At 38.5% G+C, this 27,248-nt stretch overlaps 1 protein-coding gene across 1 annotated transcript in view; it reads right to left on the reverse strand.

The window, feature by feature from the left end:
- The window catches only part of LOC121437117 (MORC family CW-type zinc finger protein 4-like), a 56,630-nt gene that overhangs the window by 8,015 nt on the left and 21,367 nt on the right, over positions 1 to 27,248 (reverse strand). The window contains exons 6-10 of the mRNA XM_041636953.1: positions 24,627 to 24,927; positions 22,134 to 22,259; positions 20,627 to 20,727; positions 10,854 to 10,947; positions 6,336 to 6,460 (exon numbers count right to left, since the gene is read on the reverse strand). Of these exons, the coding sequence (XP_041492887.1) occupies positions 6,336 to 6,460; positions 10,854 to 10,947; positions 20,627 to 20,727; positions 22,134 to 22,259; positions 24,627 to 24,927 (747 nt within the window). The remainder of the gene's footprint in view (positions 1 to 6,335; positions 6,461 to 10,853; positions 10,948 to 20,626; positions 20,728 to 22,133; positions 22,260 to 24,626; positions 24,928 to 27,248) is intronic.

Here is a 27,248-nt window from a genome sequence, read left to right on the forward strand (position 1 = left end):
CCTTTCTATATATAAACAAATAAACAACAAACATATTCAGAAGAAAATTAGGGAAACAATCCCATTCATAATAGCCTCAGAAAATTAAAATGCCTTGGAATAAGTCTAAGGAAGTGAAAGTCATATAATAAAAACTGTAAGACAATAAGGAAAGAAATTGATGAGGATATTATATATTTTCTATCAGCTTATCAGATGATGGGAATTTCAGCTGCTTTTACCTTCTGTCTACTGTAAACAATGCTGCTATGAACACATGTACAGTTTCTGTATGAATACACATTCTAACTTTTCTAGAATATATATTTTGAAGTGGAATTACTGGATCATAAACTATTTGAAAACATTTAACACTCCCAGACTTCTCTACTGAAGCAACTGCAATATTTTGCATTTATATCAATACACAAAAGTTCTGCTTGCGCCACATCATCACCAACGCAAATTATCTGCCTTATTGAAGATAGCAATCTTATTGGCTGTGAAGTAAAAGCTCATTTTGGTTTTGATTTGTAGATCCTTGATGGTTACTGATACTAAACTCATTTGCTTATTCGTCATCTGTGTATCTTCACTGGCCCATTAAGCTGTTTCATTAGTGAGATGTAACAGGCTTTATACAGTCTGGATTCCAACCCTTTATTACATACAACTTTTCTAAAGTGGTCTCCCTCAACTCTATGGGTAGTTGGTTTTACTTTATTGTTGTTGCTGCTGTAGTGACAGGGTTTCACTACAACTCAAGCTAGCCTTGAAATCCCAATTCTTCTTCCTCAGCCTCTTATTACCTTGATAATCAAGGTTCTTCGCACCTCTTTTTTGTTTTGTTTTTGTTCTTGAGATAGGGTTTCTTTGTGTAACAGTTTTTGCTATCCTGGAAATCATACTGTAGACCAGACTGGCCTGGAACTCACTGAGATGTCTCTGCCTCCCGAGTGCTGAGATTAAAGGTGTACACTACCACTGCCTGGCTCCTTTTGTTCTTAAAGATTTATTATGTATTTTCAGTCATGTATGAGAATTTGCCTGCATGTATTTATGTACATACACTGCATGTGTGCCTAGTACCTGCAAAGGCCAGCAGAGGGTTTCACTGAAACTGGAGTTAGAGGTGGTTGTAGGTGCTGGGAACTGAACTTGGGTTCTTTGGAAGAGTAGCAAGTGCTCTTAATAACTGAGCCGCCACCTCTGTAGCTTCTCAAATCTTTTATTTTTTTTTTACAGCTATCAATTAAACTATTTTTCATCATTCCTTCCATTTTTGGTGCTATATCCAAGAAACTATCGCCTTGTCCAAGGTTATAAAATGTTACTCTTTATTTTAAAGGTTTCACACTTAGCTGTTACACTTAGATCTGAAAGCTCCTGTCAGTTACATGTGTATAGTGCGGGGTTAGGGATTCATCCTCATTTTGTTGCATTCAAATCTATTGAGCATAAATGTAAGGTTATGTGTTTCTTTTCTTTTCCACTGAAGTGTGTGCCTAACCTTATATCACTACTACGCTGTCCTGACTACTGTGGATCATTAAAGGCGAAGGAGACTCTAACTTCCTTCTCTTTCAAGATTGTTGTACTGATTCTATGTCCTAGAATTTCCATGTGAATTTTAGGATGGCACTGCTGACTACTGCAACAGAGACATCTGGTGTTTTGAAAGAGCTTATACTGCATCTGTAGACCAGTTTGAGATTACTGCGATATTTTTTTAAAGTAACAAACCCTCTGGTAACAGAAATGATAGATGTCTTTCTATTCATTTAGGTTACCTTTAATTCAACAATATTTTGTTTTTCTTAGTGTATAGATATTATTTATACCAAGTCTGTTAAACTTATTCTAAATATTTTTAAGCTATCATAAATATAATTGCTTTGTGGTTTCTTTCTTATTTTTTTTGGCTCTTTCAAAAATGTAAATTTTGGTCTTGATTCTTTTTTAATGTTTTGCTATTCTCCATTTCATTTCCACTTTAATCTTTAACCATTTCCTTCCTTCTGTTTGGTTATACTTAATGATTTTTTTGTTTTTTTTGTTTTGTTTGTTTGCTTGTTTGTTTGAGACAGGGTTTCTCTGAGTAACAGCTCTGGCTGTCCTGGAACTAGCTCTTGTAGACGAGGCTGGCCTTGAACTCACAGAGATTCACCCACCACCGCCCAGCATGGTGATTTTCTTATTATGCCTTCACAATAGGCTTTTTCATTATGAAATGTCTCTTTTTAGATCTAGAATACCTTTTTTAATGCACGTAATTTTAAACTGTCTTGTTTTGTAGTGCAGGCTGACCTCAAAGTGATAGCGATCCTCCTGCTCCATCCTCCTGAGTGCTAGGATTACTGGTGTACACCACCACATTTGGCATTAGAATATATTTTATCTGGTGTCAGAATAACTGTCTAGGTCTATTAATTTGCTGTTTATATGGTATGCAGTTTCTGTCCTTTACTTTTGACTCATTTGCAGATTTGAATCTAAAGTGTCTCCTCTGGCTGACATATCTAGACTTTTAAAGGAAATCCAATGTAACCACATCTGCCTTTTGACTGAAGTGTCTAACGCAGATACACTGTGTTCATTACTGATATGGTAGAGTTTATAATGGCTATTTAGATTTTGTTTTCCATTTGTGTTATGCCTTCTTAGCTCTCTGTTTCTCCAGTATTATTCCTTTTCTATGTTATGTAGATACTTTTAGTAGAATATTTACAGGTCTAAGAAGTTATTATTTTATCTTTTATTTTTCCAGCTGATTACTTATTTTGCATATGTAAGTATGCGTATGTACACAAGCATGTGCTACACACAGCCTCTATACTCAAGTCAGAGGATGTGTAGGAGCTGGCTCTCTCCTTTCATCCTCTAGATTCCAGGGATCAAGCTTCAGGTTGTCAGGCTTGGGGTCGGGTGCCTTTACCCACTGAACCATCTAGTTAGCCCAAAATTATTTCACCAATTATTACTTTTTTACAATATTACATCATTTGATGAATCTATAAGAAGAAAACAGAGCAAGTAAAAATTTTCAAGACAGGCTTTTCTCTGTGTAGCCCTGCCTGGCTGTCCTCTGTAGACCAGGCTGGCCTCAAATTCAGAGATCCACCTGCCTCTACCTCCTGAATGCTGGGATTAAAGGCGTGGGCTACATCCACCTGGCACAAGTACAATTTTCTTATATTGTCGCTGCTTAATTTTTGCTGTCTTCATTTCTGACTATGCATCAAAGGTCCTCTCTGTACTGTTACTCCAGTACAGCCTTGCTATACCATTCACTGCCTTTGTTTACTATTGTCAAAAATATTTATATTTATATACAAAATAAGTTCAATGATAAAGTTCTATATACATGTAATTACATATAAATATCTTAAGTAATTATTCCTTAAATTGGTCAATAGAATGAAGAGTGACATTATATTGTTTTGTAGTTCTTTACACAATTATCTTTATCAGCACTCAGATTATTGTCTAATTTCATAAGAAATTACTAAAAGACAGCTCTTGTCCTGCAAAACATCCTTTAGTATTTCTTATATGGCAGGTCTGCTATATAAGATTATATATAATACACACACACACACTTACAGATTTAATGTATAAATTTACACACCAAAGAATAAATTTATAGCATTTAATGCCTTAAAGATAATTTTACTGGAATTAAGCTTTTGGTTGACAGTCTTTTTTCTATCCCCTTAAATACTTCATCTTTCTTTAGTTTGTTTCACATTGTTATAATAGAGTACCCAAGAGTGGGTATCTTATTAGGAAAGGGGTAATTATTTGAGGCCATAGTTCTGGATGCTGTTAAAATCAGGTAGCTGATTTAGTTGGCTTCTGGAGAAAGTCTCACTACAGCCTGACTCATGGCAGAAAGTAGAAGAGCATGCAAAAGACAGAGACCTTCATGATGTTCACACCTCTTAATAGTCTGACGAATACTGGTACACTAGCAATTAAATATCAAGCCAAGTTTGGCTGGGGACAAACCATATCCAAGTCACAGTAGCATTCCAATGCCTTCTGTTCTCCATTGATTTTTATGAGAAATCACCTGTTAATCTTAATGAGACCTGCTAGCACAAGGCCGTTCACTTTTGCTCTCTGTACTTCTCCAGTTATTTTTTTAAAAAGCATTTTATATTTTATTTGTTTGTGATTTGGAAGCTGCCACCAAAATTTAAGCAGTCTGTTTTTTTGTAACATACTCATTTACTAATAGCTTAGATAGTCCCTTTTTTGTCACCTCCAAGAGAGCACAGAAATATATATATATATATATATATATATATATATATGTATTCCAAATTATCAGGGATGTGATTTTATCTTTAAACCTGGCCTCTTAGGAATCATCACTGGATCAGAACATTGTTTGGCCAGCGGTTGGTGGTAAAATTCATGCCAGGGGGCGGGGGGTTGCTGTCTGTCTGCTGTTTGATCTAAATGCAGCTTGGGTATTGGTTTCAAGTTCACCTTCTGTCCTATTCTGTTTGTTTCTTAGTGGGTGCCGGTTTGTGTTTATGCAGACCCTTGCTGACACCCAGAATAAACTGCCATCTCAAGAAACTTGCCTCGATTGTCTTTCTCTCTTTCCATTACCAAAATTCTGGCTATCTCGCTATTTTATTTTTTGCAAGTTTTATCATGGAGTTATAAGCACCCTCTTAATTAATATCTATCATCATCTATGGCCCATTTTATTTCTGACAGTGTCCTTAGGTGTGAAATTCTTGATACTTTGCTCTAGATAAGTCAGTTCCTTTAGATAGAGCTATGGAGTTCAACCTTAATTCTTGCCTTTTTCTCAAAGCTGAACAACTTATGCAAAAAGTAGAAGTAAAGACAATGACCTGTTTCTTCCAGAGATGAATCTCTTCATTATGGATGAGGACTGGGGTGAATCTGCACTTGCTCCATCCACAATGAACCTTTGATCTATGAGCAATCTTGAGCTGGGGCAATGGAGGCTGAGTTTTGTCAGCTTGCTTTGCCTGAGTGATTGCCTCCGCCCTACAAGTTGGGGGAGATAAAGGTGGATGGGAGAAGAGAGACCCAGTCCTTTTGGGTCAATCTCTATTTACCTTCCACAATACAAAACTGAGGAAAATGGAAGCAGTCAGAGGCTTGTTCCTCCGTGGTAAAACGAGTTTTCCTGGGCAGAAGTATCTTTTAAAATACAAACTCATCAGCTCTTGTCATAACTTAGTCACAATATATACATAAACTACAATCACTAATTGTTTCCTTTGCTGGTACACTTATGGCTATTTTAGTCCTTAGTTTGTAGCACTTGTAAGGGAACTTGCATACACTGGAGATATTTAGTCACTGATTATTCCATCACCTTGATCCCCTATTACCCTAAAAGAATAGATTTCATAGAGCAGAATGAATGAACAGAAGTAAATTACTTTCTTTACTAGAAGTCATTTTCATAACCTGACCACTCAGTCTCATTTCCTGTCCACAGGCACATGTGGAGACCCTAGAGGTGTGCTTCCAAATTACACACCTAGCCTTCACTCACATACTTTCTTCCCCTTTGGATATTTTCTCTAAAAAGCATACTCTGTTGGACTACCTTCTATTTACCAGCATGTGGTCCGTGAAAAGAAGAGTAGGTAAGAGATCACAGCTGGACGGAAGCAGACTGACTTGTTAGGAACACACGTAACTACTGAGTTATATCGGGCACTGTTGAGACGTTGCCTGCTCTAAGGAACATATGGCACACTAGGAACACAAAGAAGCAAACCAAGTGCTGTACAGCACTGACTGCACAGCAGATCCTATTTACATGGATCCTACAGAGACATAGGAAAGCTACTGACTTAATGTGCAATGTAAGGAACCTAGTCTTAAAGAACAAAGGCTCCTGTAGAATCAAACATAAATAAGAAACAAACTCCCGAAAAATACCCCCAAGTACAAAATGGCATAGGAACAAAAGTCAAGAATCAAATGCTGCGGGAGGTCAGAGTGAAATCATCGAAAATTGCTATTAAGAGGAAAAGCTGCCACAAAAGAGTTCAGCTCCTCAGACTGTTATGATTTGAAATGGAACATGGGATACAGAAAGTCATTTCAATCAAGAGAAACGACACTATCAGAGTCATGGAGGGGAGAGGAGCCATGGCATCTGTAGGGAATAGTGCCCTGTAGGGGTTTGGTAAAGTACAATGAAAAATAAGGTTAGCTACATAGTTTAAATGGGACCAGCCAGCACAGGGGGCTCGAATGCCAGGCTAAAGAAGACAGATTTGATATGAAGTGGTTCTGTAGAATAGGAAGACAAATCAGTAGTCATCAAAAGAATACTGAGTCCTAGAAATTACCTGTACTTTGGATGGGGATTATAGTAACAAAACCATCTGGCAGGTAATGTGGATGGATCCACCTTCCCAGGAAGTTTCCTCCATTTAAGACATTCATCACACTGTACCCATGTCTGGTCGGGAATCTTCCTGGGTGAGGAGAAACAGAAATGTTATTGTATAGATCCTAGCTCTGGGCTTTGTCCTACATTTAAAAGGTATGTCCTAAAACTGAAAACAAAACTTTTATGTGGAAAAATGCCTAGAAATTGTATAATTTTGATGTCTGAAATGTGTGTATTGAGAGCAATCTAGATAACTATATCAGATGTGGATACAAAACATACTGATCTACGATTATTTGTAGAGGATAATAATATTTATTCTAGAAACTTTTTTGAGAAAATAATAGGTTAGTTAGTTTTACCCCTGAGATTTATTAACTTGAGAAAAGTATGTGTATCATACATTGCTATAAAGAAATAAAACTCACCCAATTGTTTTATTTCCTTGTCCAGTCACTGAACAAATTTTAAATGTATTTAGAGGAAGCATTGTCATCAAAATCTCTCCCCCACTTCCGAGCACACTCCTAATTTCTCTCACTGTCATCAAAATCTTTTCCCCACTTCCCTGAACGCTTTTGCTTTCTCTTTTCACTTTCACAACTTGCCCTTTGGGCTTAGGGATGTAGCTCAGTGTGCAGCTTGCTAGCATGCACAGGTTCTGAGTTTGACTCCAGCATTACATCAGACCACGTGTTTATAATGCCTCAATCACATTACTGTGTTGCTATTCCCAACATCCATCACAAAAGGCAATGCACTTTGGTTAAATTTCCTAACTATAAATGATGGCTCCAACAATTGGTCAAAATGATTAAGATAACTCATCCAAGGCTGACCTCTCCAAATGCATATCCACCCTCAATATCAATTCCAGAAGTGTGCAACCAAATCACTTGTAGATGAAAGTGAATTCATTTCCCCATGGAAGAGAGTAGTGCAGATGTAGCAGGAGGTATAAATAGTGTGCAGAGTTGTACCGGAGAGCACCAAGGCTGATGAAAACACACAGGGAGGAGAGAGGCACCTCCGGCCCACTTTACTCCCAGGGCGAGTTTTGTGTATCCTGCACATTACAGCTCTTCTACTAGACTGTTCAATGAACTGGTATGCTTCTATTATGACTTCTTTGAGTCATTTTTCATTGTATTAAGTCCTGCTTTTTTATTACTAGTTTTAAAGTAACATTATCCCATTATGAAAAACTATAAAATAGAGAACTATATAAAGAAGAAAATAAAAGGTACTTGTGCCACTCAACTACTCTTTTTTTTAAAAAATCTATTTAGCCAAGTTTTCGCAGACTTTTGGATCTCCCTATTGCTCTAGGTTGCTCCAGACTTGCAACTTTGAAGCTCTATGCTCAGGCCTGACCTCTGCTGTCTGCTACTTTCACACAGCTACAAAGCCGGAGCCCTTGGAAAGCAGTTGCAGCAGAAGTGGAGCGGAGAGGAAAGGTTGTGTTAGCTTTGTTTTAGATGCATTTGCACAGAAGAACGTCTTGCAAAAAGATGCCTGTATTACTCTTGAGGACAAGAACTCTAAGAGGCAGCAGCTACAAACAGACCACGATGAATCCTTCAACCCAGGCAGAAAGAAGGGCTGTAGAGCTTCTGCCTGCAGTAAATACAAAGTTAAAGGAGTTATATATATTGCCCTTGCTATATCCCTCCAGAAGAGTGTAGCTTCAAGAACCTGGGTGCTTAATTTGAACCTTAGCTCTACTGTATTCTACTTGGCTAATCCTGTGCAAAGGGTGTAAGTTCTTTGTGTGCTGGGCTTTCTATTTGCCAAGTAATAATACCTGTATACTGAGAGTTCTGTGGATTACTGAATAAATTATTACATGAAAGGAACTAAGAATAGTGTCTGGAACTTAAGTAATATTCAATAAATAATCTCTATTATTAAAATTCTGCTGCTAGAGAAGCACTTAAAGAAATGTTCAATATCCTTAGCCATTAGGGAAATGCAAATCAAAACTACTTGGAGATTTCATCTTATACCCATCAGAATGGCAAAAATCAAAAACACAAATGATAGCTTATGCTGGAGAGAATGTGGAGCAAAGGGAACATTCCTGGTAGGAGTGTAAACTTGTACAGCCACTTTGGAAATCAATATGGCGGTTTCTCAATCTACCTCAAGACCCACCTATATATACCACTCTTGGGAATGTACACAAAGGATGCTCAATTATACCACAAGGACATTCAATCGTTCAACTATATTCATAGCAGCTTTATTCGTAATAGCCAGAACCTAGAAACAACGTGAATGGCCCTCAACTAAAAAATAGATTTAAAAAAAATGTGGTACATTCATACAATGGAGTATTTACTCAGCTGTTAAAAACTACATCAGGAAATCTGAAGGCAAATTGATGGAACTAGAAAAAAATCATCCTGGTATGTACTAACTCATAAGTGAATATTAGCTGTAGAACAAAGGATAACTATGCTACAATCCACACACCCAGAGAGGCTAAGTAACAAGGAGGGCCCAAGGGGGAATTCATGGATCTCCCTGAGAAGGGGAAACAGAAGAGATCTCCTGGGTGGGCTGGAGGCAGGTGGGGATGGAAACTTGAGGGACCGGGTTTGGGAGTGGATGAGGAGATAGTATTGAAAGAGATGACTGGAAAGGGGGGCTTTTGGGGATCAAGTAGAAACGTGATATAAGGGAAACTCCCACAAATCTACAAGGATGGATGACCCCAGCTAAGACTCCTAGCAATAGTGGAGAGGATGGCCTTCTGCTATTGATGACTACCCCTATTGTTATCAGAAAGCCTTCATCCAGTAACTGATGGAAAGAGATGCAGAGACCCACAGCCCAACTGAGCTTGGGAATCCCGCCGAAGAGAGGGAGGCAGGATTGTAGGAGCCAGAGGGTCAAGGACATCACAAGAAAACCCACAGAATCAACTATTCTGGGTCATAAGTACTCACAGAGTCTGAACTAACAACCAGGGAACTTGCATGGGATCAATCTAGGTCCTCTACATATATGTGACAGTTGTGTAGCTTGTTCTACTTCTGGGACTTCTGCATGGGATCAGTCTAGGTCCTCTACATATATGTGACAGTTGTGTAGCTTGTTCTACTTCTGGAACTCCTGCATGGGATCAATCTAGGTCCTCTACACATATGTGACAGTTGTGTAGCTTGTTCTATTTCTGGGACTCCTAACAGTGGGAGAAGAGGCTGTCTCTAATGCTTTAGTTGGCTCATGGAAACCTATTCCTCATACTGATTGCCTTGCCCAGTATTAATTTAATAAAAGGGAGGTGCTTAGTCTTACGGCAACTTGATATGCCATGCTTTCTTGATACCCATGTGAGGCCTGCACCTTTCTGAACAGAAACAGGAGTGGATTGAGTTGCGGGGTGAAGAAGAGGTGAGAGAATAGGAGGGAGGGGGAAACTGGATGCAAAATAAATTAATTAAATAATAATTTTAAAAGGAAAAATCTGCTGTTAGATCTTACATGCCCCAGCAATATATGAACTTCTGTCTCACTACATTAATCAGTGCTAATTTGAAAGAACAAATATCATTTAATCTTAATTAAATTTTTTTTGGCAAAAATGATGGATTGAAATCAGTTGAAATCTTTAGAATAATGTAGAAATATACATACAGCATTCAGACTGCATTTGAAACAGAATTTTGCACCAAACATTAATCTAGTAATTTCTATTTTAAAACGTAGAAGCCTCCCCTCATATGAGAAGGGCAGTGTAATCTCTACCACTTTGATATCTAGCTTGGTGATGTTATCACTAACTGTGTGTATGTTCTTATGCAGTCTGTCTTCTGTGTTTATCTTGGTGATGTTATAACTAACTGTGTGTATGTTGTTATGCAGTCTGTCTTCTGTGCTGATCTTGGTGATGTTATAACTAACTGTGTGTATGTTGTTATGCAGTCTGTCTTCTTGGCTTATCTGTTTCACCATATCTACAAGGAATAAACTCTGCTTTCCCTCTACTGTGTTTCGTTCTCTATTTCTGCCCTGAAATACCTTTTCAGTCACAATAAAATGTATCAAGACTAAAGAGGTAGCAAGTTTGTCAGCATGTCTGAACACCTAGCCTATGCCATGCACTGTTCTAAAATCATGGAGTCTAACTCAGTACAGAGAGTTGAAGTGACTCACTGAAGAGCTCTCAACGATCAAGGAGTAGGTCTTGACTCTCCACCGAGTGTCTGCTTTAAATGGCCAGAATTCCCCACTGTATTAGTCTCTCCTAAACTGACAGCATTAAGCCCTTCACATCTATTATCCAAACCACATACATCTTAAAACAGAATGAAGAGGTAAAATGATGTAATTAGTACCTGTGCTTTCCCTATTGCAGTTAATCAACCTTCCTGATGTGAAAAACACTACGTTATCCTTGTTTCTTCCATTTGATGGAAGGACATTACCCTTAATGCTTTCACATTCTATATTTTATTACTGATGGTACTGGCCTGGATGCAGGTAAGTTCTCAAAATTCTCTTGAGATGTTTTTTCCTTCCAATAAGCATTGAGCTTCTGAGCAAGCGCATTTATTGTCGACCTGAAAGAAAATGCAAGGAGTATGTCAAGGTCCAGCATTTTCATAATTTTTTATCTCTCAGAAGATCCTGTTGAACAGAACCCAGCAACTTAGAATAGTCAGAATAATTTTGAATACCTACAACTTAAAAAACTAATTAAGGGTCAACTGCTTTTGATACATCCTATAATAAAACCATAATGAAAACTATACTCGAAAAAATACCATAATGTTACCATCATAATTATTTGATAGTCTGGCTGTGAAGTTAAAATGGTTGTAAGATCCAAAAAAGTAGAATGGTCTAGATTTTTTTCAAGTCTTATAGAATCATGGAATGAGTATGCTGTTGTTATTAGAGACTATGACAGAATGAGGACAGGGACAAATACTGATGAATTAATAAATTTTCAGATGATTATAGGGACATAACTCAGGATCAAATAGAAAAATTAGGGGCTCATACACAAAAACTTATCTATTAAAAATCAATCAAACATTAGCTTGATCTGTCATTATAGTTCATCAGCAGATACTAACCACAGCAGCACAGTAGTAACATGGAAAATGTTTCTTCAACTTTTTTCTACAACACTGCTGTTAGAAGCTGAATCTGAGTTTGCTTTCTTATCTAATGAATAATTTCTATTAAGTTCTATTTCCCAAGATTATAACTTAATGCAAATGTACACATACTTGGAACACTATACACTTGAGAAATTTCAAGCCTCTTTCCACCCTTGGGATCATTACTTGGCATGTTTGCGGATCTCTTCTTCCATACACCTCTTCCTTACTGCCACCTTACCCATTTCAGTTAGATTTTCACTACATACACAAGACTAAAATCACCATAGGCATGTTCCTAGATTAATTCATCCCTCTCCAACTACCAATGCCTTCCCTCAAGTCATATTACATGTTCTCTTTCCTCTTCAAGGTCTATTTGATGGAGAAAATGTGATGGGATCCTGGGAAGGTAAGTAGGAGGCATGTGGAATCGGTCTCCTTGCCTAGATACCAACTGCACTGGCACAATCTGCCTGATCACAGAGAACTAAGACTAATAGGGCAAATGTTTCCTTGGCATTTTACTGCACAGCTGTTATAAGTACCTGAAACAAATCCAGTTAATATTTAACAATCAGTATTTTGGAACACTTAGGTGGTAATTGTGGTTAATTTTGGTCCATTTCTGTTTTTGGTATTCTCCACTTCTAGTGCCATGACAGAGAATCCTTCAGGCATTTCCCAAGTCACTTATAAGAACCATGATAGGGAAAAGGGTTCCTATCCTTCAAGGATAGTGTTCCGTGCTCTCAGTGCTACTATTTTAGATCACACAATGGGCAAGTGGCCTTTTCTGTTATATTCTCCATGATTACAAGTTTCTCCTCTAACTGAAATGATGTCCAGGATGTTCAAAGCGATAAAACTTTATTTTCACCTCTTCATATTTTTTTGTTTGGGGAGCCAGATGTTAAAAATGAAGATATTAAAAAATCATACACACATATGTATATACATAGCATATGCATTCATACACATACACAACCACACATATATGCATATATAGAAAATTAGAACATCACTTTGAATTTCCAGGGAAAATACAGGTTCAGAAAACAAGTGAGACAATTTTAAGTTTACATTCTACCAAGTCTCTGGTACAGAGATAACATACCACACCTCTGGTATCAAATAAACAAAAACAACACAGCAAATCCTAGGAAAGGGGGAAAACCTAATTTCCAGAATTATTGTTATAAAAATCACAGTGCATACAAAGAAACTAGAAAATATGGTATGATCAAAGAAAAATGAAATCCAAATAAACAGTCACTGAAAAAGTTCTGGGTTAAAAATGCAAAAAAAAAAAAAAACCAAGGAAGGTGTGAATAAAGTCAAGTTCAAAGAGGTTTTGAAAAAAAAGGCAATAGCAAAAAGGAGACAGAAAACTTTTTAAAAAGAACTGAAATAAAATGTAGAACAGACCATTCACTTGGTAGATTCAAATGTGGTGTAGTGATGAGATTAGCAGGCCTGCTTTTCGTCCCGCCCGCCTCCCACACGGCTAGCTTTATACCCGAAATAACAACACACAAATTGTATTCATTTAAACAATTCCTGGCCCATTAGTTCTATCCTCTTATTGGCTAACTCTCACATCTTGATTAACCCATTTCTAATAATCTGTGTACCACCACAAAGTGGTGGCTTACTGAGAAGAGTCTAACCACTGTCCGTCTTGGGTAGGAGAATCATGGCGTCTGACTCACTTTCCTTCTTCCCAGCATTCTGTTCTGTCTACTCAACCCACCTATGTTTTGACCTATCATGCCAAGCAGTTTCTTTATTAATTAACCAATGAAAGCATCACATAGAAAGAAGGCCCACCTACATCAAAGTGGGACAGAAAGACGAATCTGGGAACCTTAAGAAATTACTAAAATTGATGACCAATAATAAAGAAAACTGGAGATGGAAACAAAGCCTGAAGGACATGTGAGGCACCACCAGTGGTCCATCGTAGGCACTGTAGAAGTCAAAAGCCAAAAGAAAGAGACAGAGTCATCTTATAAGTAGCCTCTATGATAACTTGTGGAAAATAGCTAGATTGTGTATATAAAAGGAAACAAGAAAAGAATTTAAACAATCCACTATAAAACATCACCTAAACATAAAACACAGCAATGTGGGAAATGAGAGAGGCTATGAAACACACTGCCAAATGACAGAAGTCTTCCCTTACCAATGATCACTTTAAATCCAAATGGTGTCAACCCAAATTCACAAATATGATGCAATATGATATGACAAAAAGAATACAGGTCCCTCGATCTGGTTCAGTGGGTAAAACATGCTATCAATCTTCAGGTCCCAAGCCTACATATGCTCACACGTGTGTGCACATACACATAAATATTTTTAAAAATTCAGTAGGAAAGAATATGGCAGATTGTGGTGCCTAGAAACAGAGTACTACTAGAAAAAACAACTAAAGATGAAGAAGTTGCTTTGGAATTGAAATTTAGCAGCCTGGGACATTTTGGGGGATCAGGAGTTCAAGGTTGTCTTTGGCTATATAGTGATCTTGAGGCTACACAAGACCCTGTCTAAAAACAGAATAAAAGGAAAATTAAAAAATCTGGCAAAGGTTTGAGAAACACGCCAGAGCCTAAATCGCATCAAGCAGACTGGCAATCGATATCTGGATGGATGTTAACTAAACTGATGAGGGCTCAGGAGAAAGTGGAGAAGCATGGGAGAGAAGAAACTAAAGATTGCCTTAAAGATTGTCTAAATCACTGTAAACAGAGTTAGAAAGACAGATGGTAAAGCCACTCTAATCAAGGCTCAGGGAAAATGACCCCACACGTTACTGGAAAATCGGAAATATGATCCTAGCTACATAGTGACAGAAAGCTTAGCAGAAACATGTACATCCTGTACATCCACGGAACACAGAGCTTGTACCTGCTGAACTTGTACATCTGGCTGAGGAGATCTCCAGAAAAACTGCTCAAGTTGTGTCCTCTGGCTGGTAATGGAAAAGGCAGGAAAGCAAAGATACATGAAAAGAACTAATAATGGGAAAGGAATCAGAATTTGACAATCTGGAATGTTCTCAGGCAGTCAAAATCACAAAAGATATTAAAATGTACAGATTCATTGTTAGGGCTGTGAGCTCTGTGAATAAAGAGTAGGGTTGGACAATCATTAGCTACTATCACAGTCAGATCAAAAGGTCACAATATCCAGTCACATACGAGGCTCTCTGGGAATATGAAGCATGTGACTCACAGACCTTCACAACCATCTCAGCTGAGGCCAAGAAGAGAAATCAGATTGTCTAGGGAAGATCAGTCAAGAGCCTCTTGTTAAATGGAATGAATATTCATCATATCCGTGGAAGACCTACAAGATTTTTGAGATGTCAGGAGCACAAACACTTTCAGCTCCAATTGACATGAATAAATGGGGGAGAATATATAATGAAAGAATCCTAGTGAATTTCTAAAACTATATACCTATAAGTAACGTTATACAGATGGAACAGGCTGTAATTAAGATTACATATGTATACATGCATACAAACGTGTATGTATCAATGACTGCTGACACAGAAGTCATGAATTTGAAAGAGCAAAGAAGAGTATATGGGTCTGGAGAGAGGAAAAGGAAAATGCTACAATTATCATGACAAAAATAAAATTAATAACTAAAAAGACTCTAATGAAGATAAAATTGACAAAACTACTCTGCTGTAAAAATATACTAGTCTTCATGAACAGATAATTTTGAGAGTTGAACCATAGCCCTGAAGGCATAGTTTTAGTGATGGGCCAGTGTTATAAGTCCCACAAAATTATGTCTTGTGTTTGCTATTTAATGGAATTTGCCTAGCTGGATTTATGAAATTGCTTGGTGCCTATAACTCTTTTTTTCTTTTCTATTTAAACCCCACTTGACACAGAACTTTTATATAACTGGTGTCCTGTGCATCTCCTGCTATTATATTTTAGCATTAAAGTGTGTGTGTGTGTGAGAGAGAGGGTAGGAGGGGGAGGGGGAGGGAGGAGGGACAGAGGGACAGAGGGACAGAGGGAGAGGGAGAGACTCAGAGGAGGCGATGTGATTACAGAAAAAGAAAGGAAGACAGGTGCCAACACCTTGATTTTAGCCCAGTGAGATCTGAGTCAAGACTTCTAACATACTTTTGAGCTGATGACATTTAGTTAAGACTTAAGACTCTGAAAATTTTGATGATGTTGGGATGGAATAGGGCAATCACCTTTTGAATGCAAGAAATATATCTTGAAGCATCAGAGGACAGACTGATAAATAAAATAATAGTCTTTCAAAGATGGCTAGGTCCCATTCCTAAAGTCTGTGAATAACTTAGGTTATACACAGTAAAATCTGTGACTATCTTATGTTATACACAGTAAGAGAGTTACTGCTACTCACTGACTCTCCTTAAAGTAGGAAAAGCTTCTAAATGATACAGTGAAACTACGGGCCTTCAAGTGTGGAAGAGTGAGGCAGAGGAGTCAGAATCTGAGGAGGCAATGTGATTATGGAAGCAGGGTTACCGGAATGATGCAACGCAAGGAGGATGCAACTCATCACTGCTGACTTTGAAGTTGGAGAAGAGGGCCTTGGGCCAAGGAATGCTGGCAGTCTCTAAAGTTGGAAAAGAAAAGGAATCGGATTCTCCCCTAGAGTCTCCAGAAAGGAAGACAGCCTGCCAACACCTCGATTTTAGCCCAGTGAGATCTAAGTCAAGCCTTCTAACCTACAGAACTCTAACACAGTAAATTAGTGTTATATTAAGCTACTAAATTTATGGTAAATTTTTACAATAGAAGATGCTTTCCGCTGCTTGCAGACAGAAGTTGAGCATACTGTTCTTCCCTAAAATGTAAATTATTGTCTGATTCCTCTGAATCCATTAGATATAACTTGGCACATAGTTCAGATATAGGGTTCTAAGAAAAGTGTGTGCTAACTATAGCCTGAACTCACTGCCTTTTTTGGTTGTGAGCCTAGCCTTTAATGGCTGAGCCATCTCTCCAGCCCTCACTGCCTTTTTTTGTGAACAAAACTGTGCTGGAACAATACTCACTCCTTTACTTTCTGTCAATGTATACTTTCATACTATGACAGAATTAAAAAGTTTGGAAAGAGACTGTGTGTGGCCTACAAAAGCCCAAATATTTCTCTCTGGCCTTCTCAGAAAATACTTGATAGTCTCTGCTTTAGGACATGGCCCTACATTATCCACTTTGTTTGATTTTCTTCACTCTAGTATATCACCTCATCTCCACTTCCCCTTTAGAGTTCTTGTCATGCCACAACTCTATACTAGAATTCCCTTCCTTTTCTGCATCCTGTATCCTTTTAATTGTTTATTATTTATTTATACATGTGGGTGTTTCCTCTGCATGCATGTATGTACACCACATCTGTCCCTTGTGCCCATGGAGGCCAGAAGTAGCTGCTGGATCCCCAGGAGCTATAGTTACAGGCAGTTGTGAGCCATCATGTGAGTGCTGGGAATCAAATCTGGGTCACCTGGAAGAGCAGCCAGAGCTCTTAGCCACAGAACCATCTCTCTACAGCTCTAGTCTTGTACCTTTTAGGGAATATCTCTTTTGTCTGTTTGCATTTTTTTGAGACAGGGTTTCTCCGTGCAACCTTGACTGTCCTGAAATTCGCTCCATAGACCAGGCTGGTCATGAACTCATAGATCCACTTAAGGCTACCTTAAATCACATCATCTACCTAAAACTTTCCTTATCTGTCTCATCAGAGCATTTTCCCTGCACAGCACCAAAGAGGTCTATGAGCCATTTTACTGCTATTTAGTTGTTTTTAATGTGTGGTGATGATCTATTATTACAAACAGAATGCAAAGCCCTTAAGCAACTCTGTTTTGAAATTCTTTGGAAGATTCTACAAAACTTAGTCACTGTGTTATGTGTTAATGTCTTGCTCAGTTAATATGCTTTGATTGCATTTTTTAAGGTGAAATTGACTCTAAAAATGTTTTAAGCTTCAACCATGATATTTATAGCTAAAATCTAATATCCAGATGGTTCATAGTGATGTATTACGATTATTTCTTTGTAGATATTTTAGTAGTATAATAACTTATATTTCCTTTATCATTTCTACTTTTGTAACAGTCACAGGAATTTGTGACAGCAATATTGTCTAATCCTCTCAAATTCAGATTTTTGACAGGGACAAAGGAAATGGAGGTTCTTGCTATGTAGATGAGGCTGCCCAAGAACTCATTCTGTAGCCCAGGTTGGCCTTGAATTCACGATCCCATTGCCATAGACCCTGAGTGTTGGGATTAGCAGTCTATGCCCCCATATTTGTTTTCAAATTCCCATGATTTTATCTAAAATCTTTCTTATTTTGTATGAAGTTTAGATAAACGTCAATAGGGCTGGGGATATAACTCAGTAATAGATTTGTGCTTATATATGTGTGATGTGGGACAGCCTTCTGTATGCTGTAAATGTGTTGCCTTTATTGGCTGAAGAATAAAGCTGCTTTGGCTTATGGCAAGGCAGAATACAGCTAGGCACAAAATCCCAGCAGAGATAGAAGGAGAAAGAAGGTGGAATAGAGGGCAATGCCAGCAGCTGGCCAAGAAGAAAGCTAAAGGTAAAAAGCTACAAGCCTTGTGGTAAATATAGAACGGTAAAAATGGGTTAATTTAAGTTGTAAGAGCTAGTTAATATTAAGCCTGAGCCAACAGTCCAACCAGTTTGTAATTAATATTAAACCTCAGAGTGATTATTTGGGATCTAGCGTGCGGGAGAGAAACTTCCAGTTACGTATGTGGGTTTAGTTCCCAGCATAAAGGCATAGGGCATGATGATTCAGTCTTTTCATCATAACACTTGTGAGCTGTAGGGCCGAAGCACAAGAATTCAAAGCTACCTTCAGCTACATAGTGAGTTTGAAGCAAGCATGAACTATATGAGACATATAAACTATATGAGGTCTTGTCTTTAAAAAAATTGGGCTAAATAGAGGAGTCAGTGTTAAGTGTAGTTGCTGCTCTTGGAGAAGGACCCAGGTTCTGTTATCAGCTTCCATACAGCAGCTCACAACTGTCTACAAGGTCAGTTCCAGGGGACTTGTTCTCTTCTGCCATGCACCATCACTGGGCACACATATGATACACTTATACACACACAGGAAATATACACATAAAAGAAAAATAAATATTTTAAAAAGAGATAGCAATGATGCCTGAACTGGCAAATTTATTACGCCCAAAGCTCTATGTATGCGAGTGCTGCCATTCTGTTTTTACGAAAATAAATGTGCAGTAACGATTAAATTACGAAAGCAGAAATCCTACATGCTTATAGAATGCCTTTATGTGAACTCTCTACAATCACCTCAGATTCATCATACAAAAACTAGGCATCCAAAGCCAAATGTCTAATGTATTCAAAAGAAAAAATATAGATTTTTATGGTTGGTACATTGGCAACAATAATATGGAAAGCTGCTAAAACATTTTAATGTCTAACATTTGAACTTCACAAATATTATTTAGGTAATTATCATAAATTCATCACTTTCACTCAAAAGAAAGAATATCTGGTTCCATTAAACCAATGTTATTTCTAAACTTTCACATTTAGGAGATAAGTCTTGGTTAAAGGTCTTCATTATGGGTCAGACTCACATTTAAATGATTAATTTATTTGGCTCCAGAGCACACCGTTGCCATAACCACTGATAAGCCTGAGCGACTAAAACCCAATTGTGCTGAAATTAATTTGGAATTGCCATTCAAATTGCTATCTCTTTGTCAAATCCTGCATCTCAAACTCTTGCAGTCTCAATTAAATGAAGGAACATTTAATTAATTTTGTTGTAGCTTGGATCACAGAAAATATTTCTGAGAAATGATTTTTTCCTCCCACGCTTAGAAAAAAATACTGCTGGGATTTTAAATTGAATGATACTCAATGTTCTCCCATCTTCTCTTTCTTCACATCCCACGAACATCCCTGGCTTTTCTGTGCCATTACCCATACTCTACTTTGCTCCCAACAGTGGTTCTCAGCCTGGGGTCTCAACTCCTTTGACAAACTATCTCCAAAACTATTCACATTATGTTTCATAACAGTAGCAAAATTACAGTTATGAAGTGGTGGTGAAATAATGCTATGGTTGGGGTCACCACAACATGAGGGACTGTATTAAAGGGTCGCAAAATCAGGAAGGTTGAGAAACACTGCTCTAGAGTACCCTTCTCATTAGTTCACCGAGAAAACACCAGTTTTTCCTTTAAGTTTAAGCTCAAATCTAATTTGTTTTGTGAAGCTTTCCTTGATTTTCTTTAGGCATATTTAAAAGTTTTCCTCAGCTAGGAAGTGGTGGCGCACGCAGGTGGATCTCTGTGAGTTTGAGGCTCGCCTGGTCTACAGAGTGAGTTCCAGGACAACCAGGGGCACACAGAGGAATAATATCTTGAAAAACAATAAACAAACAAATAAAGATTCTCTTCAGCTTGCATATACACATTAGTTATTTATGTGTATTTAAGTTCCACATTTTCATATACCACATGTGTTCATAACAATCAAGGATTCTAATTTTTCATCCTATGTCCTTTACCTAACACATAAGAGGTATCAGATCTAGGGTCTCCTGCGTACTAAGCTAGCATTCTACTATTGAGCTGTATCTTAAACCCCAAACCTATTTTCAGCCCGATTTTAACAATTCCTTTCTTTAATTCCCAAAATATCCCTATTGGTTTAATGTCAATGTCAAGTTCCTTTCTGATCCTGAGCTATGTTGTCTTCCCTAGATGCTTCCATGAGAGCACTTCCTTGTTCTAACATGTCTGAAAGTGTTCACTGGCGTCTAGAAAACTGATGGGCAAATTTCAATTTCTCGCCCCAAAATGTGCTGTAATGAAAGACAAGGTCCTTCACTTTACCAGAAATAGTTTGTCAAAATACTTCTATATTTGTTAATTTCTAAAGGTAAAATGAGAAAGAGCAAACTCATCTCTAATCTTGGAAAATATACTTGAAGAAGCCATTGTGAGTTAGCGTCTCCGTCTGGCTTTTAGTGGCGCTTTAGAAAGTGCAGAGAGCAGAACAGTACCTGAGTGATTTATCAGAAAGATCTGAGGTTGAGAGTGACTCACCGGTACTCCTTGGTATACTCAAAGTCTTGTTTGTTGTAGGCAGGTTTTAGGAAATTGCACTCAATGACTCCAATTACTCCCACACCTTCTCCACAAGTTGGCTTAGAAGAAAATGTTAATTTCAACACATTACTATTGACAGCCCAGAGGCATTTCCTTTTGATTCCAAAAAATAATGGAAAAGGTTACACAGTATTCATGGGTAAGGAAAGGCCATGAAGATGCTGAGGAACACTTAGAATAGATTGGATCCTGACCAGTGCAACAGCATAGATTTTCTTTTCTTTTCTTTTTTTATCCATTGAAAATAGACTTTTTTTCATGTAATATATCCCAGTTATGGGTTTCCCCTCCCTCTACTCTTCCCAGTCCTTCAGTTCTCCTCTACCTCCCCGCCCATCTGGATCCACCCCCTTTCTGTCTCTCAGATTGTTCAAACAATGATTCACAGATCCCTAGAATTCCTCAGCTATAGTAACTATCTATACTTCATCCACGCAACTTCACTTGTCGTGTGTCTCATATTCTAAGACTGCCAAGAAGTTCACTGGAATAAAGAACTTACACTACTAAAAAACCAAGACCATATACTAATGCTCTGCAGAACTGAAATGAAGCCTTCTCCAGAAACTAGAGGTGTGGTGTAATCAGCACACCGAATCTTATAACATAGGGCGTTTCCACACATAGACAAGGCACCAAGGAACTCCCAGAGTCAGAGGTGAAGTGCAAGAGATTTGGGCGTTTTAAAGTGTGCTTTACTCTTTCCTGACACATAACCAGAAGTTGTTTAAAGATGATGCAACAGGAAAAACCAAGGCCTCACAGTCAGCTCTCCTGGGGCTTAGACAACTGTCCTACCATGTCACACAAAGCAGTGTGACATCCACTGTGTATCAGCCACCTGATCTTCAGACCAGGAATGAAACAGTTGCTTGCAAAAATCACTACTCTAAATGATCATTAAAGCATCAAAGATAATGGTAGCATTTGTGGTACTTGGCTTAGGAAATATTTCGTATCATTTATCACAATCAATCCCTTTTAACCTTCTAAACTTAAAGGAAGATAAATAAAACTTTTCCCACTTTTCTAGCATGGAAATTGAACTTCAAAGGAATTACTTGATTTACCCAGGGATATGTTTTATAGATAGGGCACAAATCTTGATTTCCAACCACTAAATGTTATGAACCTTCCAATATACCTTTACTGTCACCACAAGATAATAATTAGAGCTATTTGACACGTTAATAAGCTGATACACATGGTGGGACAGAATTCTACTCTTTAAGAATAGATACCTAGTTGGCCTGTCAGCACCTGAGAAATAACAGGGTTTTTTTTTTCCCACACAGGACTCCTTGTCTATTGATGCAGAGTTTCAGCATCAGAATCTAATAAATGACATGACATGGGGCTGAAAACCATTAATGAATCTGTCTTCCCTGCGATTCTCTTCCCATTCTTTGCAGGCCTCTATGACAAAGCAACAGTAGCCACTCACCTTTAACTGGCAGCCCACCTTCTCAAAGGCCTTAATAAGGCGGTTGTTATGATACATCATTACTCCAAACTGGTTATGGTATTTGCAAGAGAATCCAAAAGTGATTTTCACCTGCTTATTCTGAGAAGAAAATCATTAAGGAGACAAACACTAGAGGTTTCAGGAGAAAAGAAAAGTATTATAAAAACAAAATTTCCACCAAATGTCATTACATGTGAACCAATGTAAACCTTCAAGAAGGTATTTAAAAACACAAGCAATTGCTTGTTCTACATTTTTATTTTTTTGAGACAGGAACAGCCTGGCTATTCTGGAACTTGCTCTTGTAGACCAGGCTGGCATCGAACTCACAGAGATCCACCTGCCTCTGCCTCCCAAGTGCTGGAATTAAAGGCGTGCACCACCACTGCTTGCTCTACTTTTTCAACTACTTTTGTAAGCTAGCTACACCGTCTCTTTCTTGCACAATGGACTGAATCTCTGAAAGCATGAGCTAAAATAAACCTTTCTTTCCTTAGTTTCTCTTACTATCTGTCACAGAAATAAAAAAAAATACCTTACACAGTCTCTGTAAATGACAAGCTATGTACATCAATACCACATGATAAATGGATTAGATAGGATGGGAAATGTGATACAACTGGTAAACCTAGTACTCTAATATTTGACTCAGAACATATCAAGTTTCTGGGTTCTAGGAACTCAAGACAAACTTCAAATAGGATCTTATTCCAAAACAAAACAAAAGAAATAAATTAAGTTTTCTACTTTCCCAAATCAATCAAAACTCTCACACCACAAAACTGACATTTTAATGATAATGATTGTCAAATTATTATTATTTTTTTTGCTGTACACATTTAAAATCGTGAGGAATGGGCCGAGGGTACCCTGTGGGGAAATGTACGGAATTTGTATGCAGAGCACAGAGAAGAGCGGTACGGCTTTTCTGATGACCGAAGAAGAAATAAATCAGGGAAATAGTTCCAGTCCTTGGGATTTCATTTCCGTCACGCCAACAGTGATGCTGTTTAGCTAGAACTGTAGTGTGAGAAGATAACTGAATTCACAGGAGAGGGGCTGAGAGAAATCCAGAAAAGAAGCACTGAAGTTGGCCTGATAGAAACCCCCAACAGGAAGAATCCACGCTCGGGAAAGGGACATATTGTAAAATAGAAGCAGGAAAACATGCAGTTGGAAGGACTCTGCTAAATGCACAGCACTACAGTCTTAACCTACACAAGGTGAAGTTATAAATGACGAGCTCACTTGCTAGCCCTGACTCTAAGTTGAGTTTATGTAGGGCTTTAAGAGAAAACTTCCTAGTAGAGAAGGTATGTGTTTCCAAAAAGGAAAAAATCCACTGTGAGTACTAACTACACAGTTTATGTAGGGCTTTAAGAGAAAACTTCCTAGTAGAGAAGGTATGTGTTTCCAAAAAGGAAAAAAATCCACTGTGAGTACTAACTACACAGTTTATGTAGGGCTTTAAGAGAAAACTTCCTAGTAGAGAAGGTATGTGTTTCCAAAAAGGAAAAAATCCACTGTGAGTACTAACTACACAGTTTATGTAGGGCTTTAAGAGAAAACTTCCTAGTAGAGAAGGTATGTGTTTCCAAAAAGGAAAAAAAATCCACTGTGAGTACTAACTACACAGTTTATGTAGGGCTTTAAGAGAAAACTTCCTAGTAGAGAAGGTATGTGTTTCCAAAAAGGAAAAAAAATCCACTGTGAGTACTATCTACACAGTTTATGTAGGGCTTTAAGAGAAAACTTCCTAGTAGAGAAGGTATGTGTTTCCAAAAAGGAAAAAAAATCCACTGTGAGTACTATCTACACAGTTTATGTAGGGCTTTAAGAGAAAACTTCCTAGTAGAGAAGGTATGTGTTTCCAAAAAGGAAAAAAAATCCACTGTGAGTACTAACTACACAGTTTATTTTAAATGAACAATTTCTAATTGTGGCAGTAAGAAAAAAGACCAAGGAAAATAATGTCTTGATTTGAAAAATGCAGAGAACATGTCTATAGGGCCAAGAGTTGTATTTTTAGTTACTAGAAAATAAAAAAGCAAGTTTTCATAAATACTTGAGTTCTCTGTCTTCTGAAGACTATCCCCCCACCAACACCAATGACAATGGTTAATGCAACTCATCGCCAGAATGTCCCTAGTATGTGACATCCACTTGCAGTGCAATGAGGTGTAGAAAATGAGCAAGCGCTCTTCTGGATGGCTGTCATTATGAAAAGTTCCCAGGAAATCCATGCCGAGCTTGAGGGTGATTCATCTCCTCCTAGAAATACCTTTAATTTCCACTCACTAATTCGCATCCAAGTCTAAATCTGGACCAAGTACAACATAAACTGTAAGCTGAACAACGCCAACTAAAACTTTTTAATCAAATGTGATGGGAGTGACCCCAAATCGTCACCAGCCAACTTCGCTTGCAAATACTTGGCTGAGTTACTGTACATTTTCACAAAGCATTAGCTACCATTCCGAGATGGAAGTAGCTATATTCACGAACTGCTTTAGCGTAGACGGTGAAAAGATATCCCAGCAGAGTATCATCTCTACACACCTGTGCTTCAATTCTGTTATACGATATTTTCACATTATAGGAAATCGTACTTCTCACGGCTGAAGGACTATTCTCACTCACCCGTAGGGAATACTCTGTTTCTGGCGTTTTGGAGGGAACACCACCAATCTCCTTTTCTTCAGCATCGAAGTCTGATACTAGGATATCATATTGATCTGTATCAAAGTCCAGCTCAGACTTTCCATCTTTGTTTCTAAGTAAAATAGACAAGTACCAATTTAAAGAACTGGCTCCAGCGGGCTCGCGGGGGTGGGGGATGCATTAAGAACTCAACACAAGTGAAATATAAGTCAATACTCAGGTATATGATGCTTTTTCTGACTGCCACTCCAAAGGAACTATGAACTATGCAATTTGAGGACCACACCGTAATTAAGTTGTTCCTGTTCTGAATCAATCTACCCTGTTTCACAGTGCTGCTGATGCCAGGTTCATAAGGAAAGACAAAAAGGAGTGTTAAATATCTGGGATCTGATGAGTAGAACGGATGTCAGCTACCCTCAAAGCAAGATCTTAAATACCAGCTTTCTGACGGCTGCCAAAGAAGTCATTAAATAGCACTTGTTCCAACTTAATGATCATATCCACCCAAGTCAATTTCTGCTGGCTTCAGCAGCAGAATAGGAACTAATAAGATGCCAGCATTTCCCCCAGATCTAGTCCTGTATCTCCCCACCCCTAAGACAGGGTCTCACTATGTATCTCAGACTGACCTAGAACTTACTTTTATAGACCAGGCTGGCCTCAAACTCTGAGAAATCCATCAACCTCTTCTGAAGTGCTGTGATTAAAAGCATGCACCATCATGATGCCTGGCCTAGCACTAGGACTTACATGGCTAAAAGGCAACACAGACACACACACACACACACACACACACACAGACACACACACACACAGAGAGAGAGAGAGAGAGAGAGAGAGAGAGAGACCTACTACTACTGCTACTACAGAACACCACCTATTTTCTAGCCTCTAAAATATGGAATGATAGTACACATATAAGAACACTGGTATCCCTTTCATATGGACATTTCTTACTCTCAATCTTTTTTGGGGTACTTAGCTTTCTAAGTACTTGAAAGGCTACTTCCCTCCAAGACAATGGCAAGCTCTCCATTCAATAGCAGGGGGAAAACCATAAAGAATCACCTTTGTTCCTGAAAATAAAAAAAAACTTTCTAAATTTGTTTTTTAAAAGACAGATTACAGAGACAATCGCTGTTATAAAACAATAGTTTTCGAAATTCATTCTGTGGAACAGTAGTTCCTGGAGATATTCTTAATTAAGAAAAAAAGAAATAAAAGTTATGTGAACAAATAAAATTGAAACACAACTCTTAGCTTATAGAGGCACCTCAGGCTCTAATGTTAACCCCCTTCATATTCAAATTCAAGCTCAGAGTTGCTAGGCTGAAAACTTAGCTCCACTCTCAAAGCTGACCAGGGACCACTGTGGCATCCAGCCTGTATAAAGCCCACACCACATTAAAATTGGATCCTGGATTTTTCAGTGTATCTGTGATTCTTACTATCCTAGAATACTCTAGTACAGACACTACACTCTGAGAAAAGCCCCTATCTTCCCTGCCCCTTGCCTTTGCCATCCAAGAAAAAAGGTCTGGAAAAACATTTTTTTAAAAAAAAATGGATATAGATCTCACCCAGCTTGCATCCAGAACCCTCCCCACTTCTGCCTCCCTGCCATCTTTGGGCGCATAACATCACCCAGCTCAGCCTGTCTGGGCACTGGGATAGAATCCGAAGGGCACCCTGGCAGGCGAGGATTCCTTTGTTTCAATAGCCTGCCTGCAGCAAGCAAGGTAGGCGCTTTGTTTATGAGCTACCCAACCATAGGAGATCTGATCTGGGCACCAGGAGAACCATCTCTGGGGTGAGTGAGTTTCTGACTCACGGCAGCTGCCAGGGACAAGGAACTACTTCCTGCAGGGCCTATACTCCTGCATACTGCCTCTCTCTTCCAATCTCACCCAGCTTGCATCTAGAACCCTCCCCACTTCTGCCTCCCTGCTGTCTTTGGGCATATAACATCACCCAGCTCAGCCTGTCTGGGTGCTGGGATCGAATCTGAAGGGCAGCGGGGCGGGCAGGAATTCCTTTGTTTCAATAGCCTGCCTGCAGCAAGCAAGGTAGGCACTTTACTTATGAGCTACCAAACCAGCACAGAGATCTGATCTCGGCACCAGGAGAGTCATCACTGGGGCACCTAAATAGCCATCACAGGAGAGTGCCAACACTGGGAAGGTACATCAGTGGGCAAGGAGACCTTATCCTGTAAAAGAAGATCCTTAGGGGAGCATTCGGAGGAAGAGATGGGCAGGCACCAATGCAAGAATTCACCCAACAATCTGAAAAAGAATATGAAACCACCAGAACCCAGCGAACTCACAACAGTAGGACATGAACACCTTAATTAAGAAGAAGTAGAAAAAATGGACTTTATGAAAGTGATTGACATCCTTAAACAGCATGTAAAATATGCCCTTATAGAAA

This window comes from Microtus oregoni, unplaced genomic scaffold (genome assembly GCF_018167655.1).
Source record: "Microtus oregoni isolate MIOR12 unplaced genomic scaffold, Mior012 000050F_ref0000143, whole genome shotgun sequence".
In the NCBI taxonomy this organism is placed as follows: Eukaryota; Metazoa; Chordata; class Mammalia; order Rodentia; family Cricetidae; genus Microtus; species Microtus oregoni.